This window comes from Octopus sinensis, linkage group LG2 (genome assembly GCF_006345805.1).
Source record: "Octopus sinensis linkage group LG2, ASM634580v1, whole genome shotgun sequence".
NCBI lineage: Eukaryota > Metazoa > Mollusca > Cephalopoda > Octopoda > Octopodidae > Octopus > Octopus sinensis.
The window spans coordinates 83,502,216-83,512,483 of record NC_042998.1 but is presented as its reverse complement, the minus strand read 5'-3'; the positions used below and the strand labels follow the sequence as shown (position 1 = coordinate 83,512,483).

The following is a 10,268-nucleotide window of genomic DNA, read 5'->3' as shown; positions in this document are numbered from 1 at the left end:
GCAATGCATGGACCAAAGTTCTAATTTCATTCATTTTGCTTAGAGCAGCACTGCCCCCACACCCACCCCGCATCAAAGTTGGCAATTTGTGGTGTCGAACCATCTCACCTCAGAGCAGAGAGAGGAGACGGGGTATAGTCAACTTTGAGTCACCCGAGAGACTAGAGGTGTAAACATTCAAAATGACATAACCAGTTGTTAGTGTACTTTGTAGAGGAGTGTGGGTTACTACTTTAGGCATAGGTCCAAGATAAACTTCATTACATCTGTCCTAGTGACAAGTACGTCATATTTGGCTCGGCTTCGTCTAAATCGATATTAATTCAATCAGTGAACCGGTGAAAGAATTATCAACCAACTATCTAGTATCTAGGTTAGTTAATTATTTGCAGAGTAAACTTGTTAAATATAAAAATTAAAAACTCAACACGATGCTTGAGATTAAATGTTTTGGTTTAATATTTTCAATCAGCATTTAATACATTTTTGCGAGATTTCAGATAAAAGCGCATTTTATTGTAGAAGTTTAAAACAAATATAAAAACATTAAGACTTCATTCAAATGAAGACAAAGAAAAAAAAATTAGTTCTGTTCAGATGAAATTGTAAAAAAATAAAAACAGTAGTATTAGTTACTGTAACGAGCATTCAGGCTTTAATGAAATTTCCTAACAAAAAAATTAAAGACAGAAGACAATTTATTCTTGACGGGAAATTTGGTACGCTTTGGATATCTTATGAAATAGATAATCGTAACTCTTTATATAGAAATATCGCTGTCATAACAAACAAATCATACAGTAGATGCAAAACAAGAAATATTGTTAAAACGAAAAAAACAAAACAAAAAGTTCTTTAAAAGCCAAGAATGACATTTTAGAAACTTTTAGATTTCACAAATCTAAAAGGATTTCGAAACAATTCCGAAGAAAAGTAGTTTAAAACCTATCTCGCGAGTCTTTAACGGATGCTGAAATTTGAGGCTTCGATTCAGAATAATGAAAATGGGCGAAATGTGAAACCTGGAAGAAAAAAAAAAAACAAAAAAACCTTTCAAATAATTTTAAACATGGAGAAAAACTGGTCTGATTGAATTATTGGTCTTCAAGTGAGTAACAGTTATACAGAGAAAAAGAAGCCGGTGGCGGGGAGTGACTTTCATGTAACCGATCCGATCTGTTACGTGGAAGTTGGAATGAACATGAAAATTTTCAGCATGAATGCAGCTAAGGTTCACTTTACTTTTCCACTGTTTTGCACTCATGTTCTCGCTAGCACACGTACACAAATGGGGCTAAAAGTACTCAAAACTTGGCTGTATATTCCTTTCCTCCACTTGTAGCCAAAAAAATCCCAACCAAGTTAACTCCAACTGTCAGCTGATCCAAAAATAAGCCACTCGATCAATGTGTATAGAAAGCAAATTCCAAGAATAGTTAAGGATTGAAATCAAATTTTTGTAACTCGGACAACATTAAATGTCTACAATTGCGCGCATGCAATTACAATTTTAAGTTAAAATTCTGCCCATTTAGCAATTTTTCCCGCCCAGTATTCCTATGATAATGTTGGGATAAAGTTTTCAAAAGCCTGGTCCTATCAGAAGCAACTGATTTCTGGCTAGATGCTCAAGTGTGACCAACGAAAACTATGGATATTATCTAGCTATCTCGTTCTTTGTCACTCCTTGGCTCTCCTGAGAGTTGGCTTGAAGAATCTGTCTTACGATTATTTCCTGTGACATTCTGAACACGTGTTCAATGTACCCGAGCTTTTAATATGGAGATGCAGCAGCTCGACCTGGAGGGACTCCTTACGACTGAGCTGTGTAGCCCATCGAGTAAAGCTACACCAGAAAGAGTTCTATTTTTTTCATCTTTTTAGAGATAAGGAAGACAGTATCCATGACGCATTACTTAGTCTCTAAGACTGGTGGGAAGGAGGAAAAAGGATTCTCGAACTAGAAATCTATCCTGAATGCTTGCTACAAAAAGGCCTCAAAAAAAATTTTTCGTAATTAAAATACAAAAGTATATTATGTAGATATTTTCAAAAATATCGCTTTGTACGTCAAACGAAAAAGATCCAAATTCTTTTAAATCATCCCGTCTTAGAAAAGGTAAAATAATGTAGCCGTAGCTGAAATAGATGGAACGATCACGGTTGGAAGGCTTTTGATCAATCAAAACTAACCTAGTGTTGAACAGCTGTAAATAACTACTTATGGAAAGTAGCTCATTAAACACACGCACACACACACTAAAAGCGTTCAGTTTAAACTTACCGGTTTAATCGAGCCTAACGAAACTTCCTCCACAATTTTTTTCGTGAAGCAAAAACCATTTTTCTCTTGTATTTGGTGGTCTGTTAATTAAACGTTCTACACGACCAAACATTGGAGCCTCGTTTTGACATGGGCCATAACATTGCCATTTGTATTTCTTGGTTTCTGAAATATTAAATTTAAGTCCCGAATTAAAAACCGTTCAAGTAATGTGAACATTATTGGTCGCACTTACATAGTGTATATATTTTAGTCAAATTTGCTGCGGTATAGCGTTCAAGGAAAGCTCCTCAACTGACGCCGAGTGTTAAAGAACACCTGAATGTCACTGACCAGCCGAGACAACTCACCTCGGAATCCCTGAAAATGATAGATATCGATATTTTGTCAATTGTAACGTATTAATACCAAGTACCCGGATAATCTCCAAACAAAGTTAATCGCTGGTCTATGGCTTATTTGCAAAAAGACTGGAATCTATTTGCTGATGTGCCGCGGCGTAGCATGTGAAAAAATTACAAATTAGAAGCAAAGATTAAAGTTTTGTTCGAATTTACGTTAGATTTCCCCTTAAAGCAAACCTCCCGAATGAAACGATGTAGTGCGGCTGTTTAGACGCTGGCTATTTTGTACGGCGGAGTGGACACCGAATCCATTTTGGTAATGGCTTCTTTTAGTGACAGAAGCAAATACACACACGCACGTACAGAAATACAAAGAGGCAAGATGGAGAAGTGTTTGTGGTAATAGGTGTTATCTAATAAATCTTGTTTCTCTTTAATTTTTCTGCTCACAGCGTTAAAATTTAAATTAACTCGGTTCTACTTTGTCAAAAACCTGCAGAAACCCATTGTAAGAAAATTGTTTTCCACATTTCATCACTATTTCACCAGCAATCTCACATGTGGAGCAGGAAGCTAAAAGTTTAGAAGTGATTATAAGTTAGTTGTTAACTAGAGTAGTAAGTTTTTACGGTGCCATGATGTCCCGGTGACAATACATAGCAAGCAAGGCAGCGTCAAATCAGCGACGCTAAACGAGTGGTCCAAAATGGCAGTGTCAGACCTGTTCGCAGCCTGTTTTAGATTAGTACTATCGGCTTCAAAATGATAAACTACTTCGGTGAGAGTTTGAGCGTAAAACATATTGCAATAAATTTTTACAGATACTGAGTTCTGCCATGATTTCTTTGGCACGAGATCTGAAATTTGTGGGACAAGTGGGTTATCTACTCTATATCGATCTCAGTACTTGACGGGTATTTTATCAACCTTGAAGGAACGATAGGCAAAGTTGACTTCTGAGGGATTTCAACACAACGAATCGTAATGATTAGTGCAGAGCATCTAAAACCATCACAAACAATTGCCGATTTGTCTGCCCACCTTATGTTGTAGAAAAACTTGTTATTGAACAAAAGACCAGCTTCTAATTGATTATATTGAGTTTGCTATGCTTACTCTACGAAATATAAATTAAATATAAAAAAGTAATATTACTCTCAGGGAATTTAGGAGCCATTTTCGTTTTCTCATTTGTTGGTAATTCTGGAAAGGAAATTATTTCTAGGTAAAAATCAAAAATATCTAGCATTGAGTATCTAGAAATAATCACCTAAATAGCATCTAGAAATAAAATTTCGATTGAATGGAAAAGCAGTTTCTCTTTTTGGGAAACTTATCACTATGTCCTTTGCAACTAGTAGCGTAGTAAAAGTACTGCATGGGTAGACCTTGAGATTGCCGCCACAGCTAGGCCCCGAACCCTGTACAGGTTTACACTGTAGATATACGAGTGTTACCCTGCATAAAAGTGTCGCCTCAGATGGTCGGTCTTCTTCACCCCTTCTATTGGTAGCTTCAGAACAGTAATCGTTCTGCAATATTGATAAAGTGAGAAGCAACGTGACAAGACAATATAGAACATGACCCACCTTGCGATCTTGTTGCTTTAAATTAACGGGGAAAATTGGCTGCAAATTGATCTCGACTCCCATTTCTTTTTGTTTGTTTTAGATGGAGTTTCAGTATTTTTAGTAGCGTAAAAATTTCTTGTTTGGAGACAAATGTAACTATGTCAGCAGTTATAATCTTTAGGAGACAGGATTTGAATTGCACTTCATGATCTTTAGCTATAAGGATTTATTCAGGAAGAACAAGTATTATCTCAACATTTCAATAAATCGGACAGTCATTTGCAGGAAGAGATTTTGGTAAAAAAGCTCTAGTTATTGATATTTAAGTGTCAATACAGAAGAACCGTATGGGTGCCCTTGTCTGCTCGCAATAGCGTAGACAGTTCAAAGAATTAGTAAAAGCGTGAAACCTCTTTCTAAGCCATACTTGTTCATGAGTGACAGCTGGCTCGAGACTTTATAAAATCAAAACCAGTGAGAAATATAAACAGAAGGGGCTGAGAGTCTGCGAATGAATTTGCTGAGGGCTTAGTAACAAACTGACCAATAAGACTCAAATAACGCCATGAAAAAAAAGTTTCAGACACGTTAAATTTGATTTTGTTAGAAATTGATCTTTACTTACCCTTTTTCTTAGTTTTTGCAGTCTTTGAAGAAGAATCAGCGGCTAAAAGTTAAAATTTCTAATATTATAGTTATCTATAGTCTTTAGAAGATAAAACCAATATAATCAATACGCTATGATCAATACAGTTGAAACGGGGTATTTAGTTTTAATTGAATCGAAGGGAATCATTTGAGGTTAGGAGAGAACTTGATAAGTATCTGTTATTGATTCGCGAACTGAAGAGAGGGGGCGGGACTCAACATAGGAATTCGAAACTAAGCTTAAGACTATGTGAGTTAAAGTCAACAGCAATGCACTACCTTAATTAGAGAACAAAGGAAATATGCACACACGAAGCTTAAGATGCAATCGAACATTCTTAATTGAAGATGGTTGCTCACAAAGAAGCGTACATACTTTGTAAAGAGAAAATTAGAACACGCCTAGCAAAAAATCAAAGGAAATACTGCTCAATGAGGTTTTTTTACTCACAGTATTTCTCATAACAGTGGGATAAGCACTCCTAAATAGGGCTGTGAGAGTTGGAAAAAAAAAAAAAGGAAATTGCTATGCTTAATTCGATGGTTTAAAAGTTTGAAGTTGTCCAACATCAAGGCATAGAATTATGGAGCACGCAAACTATTGCATTTTCAAAAAAAAAGAGGAGGTGGGGACTGAGTGGGGAGCATCAGTTCTACTCTTCATGCAGTATATTTACATATGGCTGTGTGATAAGCTTCCTTCTCAACCATATGGTTTCATTTTCAGTCCCACTGCGTGGTATCTTGGGCAAATGTCTACTATAGCCTCTAGTCGACCAAAGCCTTGTGAGTGGATTTGGTGGACGGAAATTGAAAGCCCGTCGTATCTGTGTATGTCCGTGTGTCCATCATCGCTTGACAACCGGTATTGGTGCGTCTAAGCCCTCGTAACTTAGCGGTTCGGCAAAAAGATCGATAAAATACGAAGCTTTCAAAAGTCCCGGGTCGATTTGTTCGACTAAAATTCAAAGCGGTGCCCCAGCATGGCTGCAGCCAAATGACTGTATATATATAAAGCCTGTATACAAGATCATGAGTGATGTATGACTGGAGAATAGAAGTATCGCAATTTCAATTAGGCTGTCACAGCCGGTGTGACATCGTAATCGCATAGCTAACCACTACAACCGTAGATGCGGTGGGAAACACTTCGTCAGATGTTGCGTCTGTATGTGTATTCGGAACCGTGTTAGCCATCACACCTCAGGCGCAGTCAGAACTTTTCTTTGGCACCTTAGCACATACTCTCAGAACAAAGATTTAATGTAGGTTTGACATACAATGAAAATGAACAAAAATAATTGCTGAAGTGTGTAAAAAGTGTGAAAAATATTTTTGCTGGAAAAATATTCATTTTAGTTACTGTTACAATAACATTTCTTTAATTGTAATCCTGCATAACAATGAGAGAACTTCATTTAGAAAGACTTGAAACGGCTTGGATCTCATTTTCAAGTTCAGACCCCAAAATGCTGGATTTCTGTTGTATTTCAAACTTTGGAGATAGAAAATGTTTTTATAAGTAAAATTCAAGAATTTGCCATTTTACTTCTTTGAGTGATTTTCACAATGTACAACGCTAAGACATCAGAAGACATTCAAGAATATTTTACAGCGCATACAATCTCGACAACGTATCTTCAAACATTTCACGTTAATGAAAAAAATTCTTCAAATAGAAATTTCGTTTTAATTAGTGCCACTGCAACATCTGTACTATTTATTATTTTCAATAATTTGACAATTAGGCAGCGAGCAGAATCGTTAACACACCAATGAAAATACTTAGCATTTCGTCGAGTTCTGAGTTCAAATTCCGCCGGGATCGACTTTGCCTTTCATTCTTTTGGGATCTCTGAGTACCAGGTAAATATTGGGTCAACGTAATCGACTTGCCCCGAAATTGCTGGCTTTGTGCCAGAATTTGAAATCAATATTTGACCAGAATGTTAGGAAAGTAAACTTTGATTGTTGCTTTTAACCTTTATTAAATTCATTAAAGAAAGGAATTAAGGGAAAAAAGTCTGTTGTGAGGTTTTGTGTTTTTGTTGATTGGAATTGAAAACTAGCTGCATACTCATTAAAATCGAAAGGTCATAACATTTGATTTTGTAAAATTACTCACGTTTTTTCTTCACTGATGAAACCTTAGCTGGAGCTTCAGTTTTCTTAGCTTAAAACAAATTGTTTAAAAATGTTATTCCGTTATACTTTAAATGTATTTAAGATTTTTTGGGAAACAAGATTAAGCTATCGTGACGTTTATCTTCGTAGAAGCAGTTCAGGAATAACTGCATATCTTAATTTGTAAAATGGGCCATCTATAAAATCATTGAAATACGTTTAAACTTTGTCAAAAGTGGAGACGACTAGAATTGGAAACTAGGTTTAGAATTAAGTAGCCTTTTTTTTTTTAAAGGAGGTATTTACTCAACAGCATTTTTGAGAGTAGGGGGAAAGCATTTTTGATCTGGCATGTGAAAAAGATTGGAAAAATTGCCTCTGCTTGTATTTCTCGCTAGCTCGTGAAAAAGACTGGAGAAATTCGCAGTTGTCAACGACTACATACTGCAATACCCTATCTCTAAAATCTGGCATTTTCTCTTGCTATTTTTAAAAGTAGTTGCTCTAGTCTTAAAATACCAGTTATCGTCCATTAGTTCTTGATACAAACCTCATGTAACTTCAGAATATCTGTACTATACAGGTTGAATAAATTTAGAGAAATAATTTCACTGAATTCAAAAACATGTTCACCGTTATTGAACTTCACAGTAACGATTTTCAGTTTATTTGTCGCTTTTAACACTCTTACGGATAAATCCTTTATTAATAGAACGACAGACTTGTGAAGTCCTCACGTTCTTTTGTTTAATGGAACTCAAGTAAGTAAATTCTGAAGAAGCGAAAGGTTGTAAACTAATTTACTCAAACAGTATTCATTATTTATAGTTGTTGGTACTTCATTTACCTTTTTCCTTCGCCGCTGAATTTTTAGAAGTTTCAGGCAATTTCTTTGCTAAATAAATAAAAAGAATGTTATTTGATTGAAGACATTCATTTAAACGACGCAAATATTTTCGAATATTTTTGTATGTTAGTTTTAAGATGTCTCGCAGATGCTTTGGAATGCATCATCAGTGATGTTTCTTGTGTTTCAAAGGGAAGTGGAGGTAGGGTCTTTCAACATAATATTTACTTCGCCTAGTTGACTCACCCCGGGTTGATCAAGTTTGATGAAGTCCCAGTTTGCATTCCTGTTGCAGCAAATCACTGGTCTGCCCTTTATTCAATGTCCCCAAGAGGCTATCTTTGCAGCTTCAATAATGAAATTTATAGCCCTCTTTGTTGCATCAAAGGCTTTGCAGAATGAATGCCCCACAAAACCCTCGACAGCCCACTACTATTGCGTCGCAACCTGCCTGCAAGCCCTGGTTTCTGCACTGCTGCACCAGCTGATATATGGCAAACTTCCTCCCCAAGTGATCATCTGTTTAGTGGAATTTGAGAATATTTCTAGTCCGGATAAAGTGTTAGTACGATACGATCTGGGAACTAACTGCTCCATGAGATCCACTCTCAGCTGTGTTTCAGCAGCCAAGATCTTTAGAAAGCAAGATTAACTAGTATATCATGACGTTTTTATATATCTTTATACGTATAAACTATAAGTGACTAAGTTATGAAAAGAAAGCTATGAAAAGAGTTAATTTCAACTACGTTCATCTTCCAATTGATTTCGTTGAAAATTGATTTTCACTTTTTTGTTCACTGATGGTAATGTGAAGAGGAAATAGAAAGCGAACCGCACGACCTATAACTCTTTACAATGCTCTTAGTTTTATTGAATTAAAAATTGATTTTTACTTTTACTTTTAGTTGGTGGTGGTGATACTGATTTCGTTCGGGTCGCGGTAGCTTTCGACGCTAAAAAAGTATTTAAAATTGAATTGTGAATAAAAAGAAATTAAACTACTTAAATCGATACGTCATCTCCCTTTTTTCTCATGAAACTCACGAATATTAGCTTTATTTAAATCAACCTTATTTACTTTCCTTGTTCGTTGATGGCAAAGGAATTTGAGCTGCAGTAACAGGAGTTTCAGCCGCTAAATAGAAATTAAATATCGCCCGAAGTCTTCATTTCACGTTCGTTTTTCTATGCTAGCATAGCATGGACCGGACGAATACGTATCAAAACATTGTTTTATATCGATATTTTTCTTGTCGCTAACCATTGCTCGGGTTAGAGATATTGTTACTCCATTCCACCCCTTTTCCAACGCACAAAGTTACGAAGTGATTCGTTAAGGACTATCAACAAACGCCACCGTTTTTTTTTTCTCAACGCTTCATGCTAGAAGTCTGAATGTAAACATACATTTCTATACATAAATAGGCTTCCATACAGTTTCCGTCTACCAAATTTCACACAAGTGATTTGGCCGGTTCGAGGTTACAGTAAAAACTTGAGACTACATTAGTAACAAAAATTCCATTTTCGCACAATCCTATGTGCCGTACATGTAAAAAAAACCCTTCAAAATCTCATCAGCATTCAAAATCTTTTGGAGAAAAGGTTACAATAACATTTCAAATTTTCCTTAAAATGTTTGGCACAAGTTATGAACAGAAAGATTGAATCTAATGCATTCAGCTTCCGTATAAAAGTGATCTCATTGGAAATTACTCTTTACATGTTCTTTTAGCTCAAGGTTAGCTCGGACAATAGATCTATGACCAAAATATTACCAGTCTGTCTTTTCAACGCGCCCTTTTCTAAGACGGCAGGGTACAACTTGAGGGAAATTTGGCTACATTTCTAACAAGTCGACGATCAAGTGGACGTAACCTTAATAGTAAAGGCATGAGGAATGGAAACAAACCACAGTATCGAGATTTCCAGTTCATCAAGACAAATTTTGCATTAGAATTTCAAATAAAACTATCTTTGCCTGCATTTCGCTGAGTGTAAGCAATTTAGCACGAGTTATGAATTTAGCTGGAAAAAACTTACAAAACAAAGACGACAAAGCAGATTGAATCTTATCCTTGATAATTAGCTTCAAGAAAATGGTCTTACATGTATTTTTCGTTAGTAATGTAGCTGGTTTATCCCGAGTTGTGGATTTAGTGGCTAAAAGAAAATAAAAAATATTTTTGAAAATAGATTATGAATAAAGAGAACTAAATCGATATTTCGTATCTGCTCGTTTAAATCAAATATTTACTTTTCTTGTCCAATGGTAAAGAAGTTTCAGCTTCAACGGTACGGACTCCAGTAACTGAAAAAGAAAATACATAACTTTTGAAGAGAGAAAGTGGAAGAATTTTAAAGAGAAAGAATTTTAAAGAGAAAGAACTTTAAAGAGAAAGAACTTTAAAGAGAAAGAACTTTAAAGAGAAAGAACTTTAAAGAGA

General features: G+C 35.7%; 1 protein-coding gene across 3 annotated transcripts in view; it reads right to left on the bottom strand.

Moving 5' to 3' along the window:
* Nucleotides 1-715: 715 nt before the first annotated feature.
* Nucleotides 716-10,268, bottom strand: part of LOC115232666 (sprT-like domain-containing protein Spartan) — a 36,216-nt gene continuing 26,663 nt past the window's right edge. For 2 of the 3 annotated variants that reach the window (XM_036514777.1, XM_029802684.2), the window contains 8 exons: nucleotides 10,079-10,132; nucleotides 9,931-9,984; nucleotides 7,819-7,866; nucleotides 6,973-7,020; nucleotides 4,825-4,866; nucleotides 3,784-3,831; nucleotides 2,285-2,449; nucleotides 716-1,022 (listed from right to left, as the gene is read on the bottom strand). In XM_036514777.1, the coding sequence (XP_036370670.1) occupies nucleotides 2,289-2,449; nucleotides 3,784-3,831; nucleotides 4,825-4,866; nucleotides 6,973-7,020; nucleotides 7,819-7,866; nucleotides 9,931-9,984; nucleotides 10,079-10,132 (455 nt within the window). In that variant the 3' untranslated portion in view covers nucleotides 716-1,022; nucleotides 2,285-2,288. The remainder of the gene's footprint in view (nucleotides 1,023-2,284; nucleotides 2,450-3,783; nucleotides 3,832-4,824; nucleotides 4,867-6,972; nucleotides 7,021-7,818; nucleotides 7,867-9,930; nucleotides 9,985-10,078; nucleotides 10,133-10,268) is intronic. The other variant, XM_036514782.1, reaches the window with a different exon arrangement.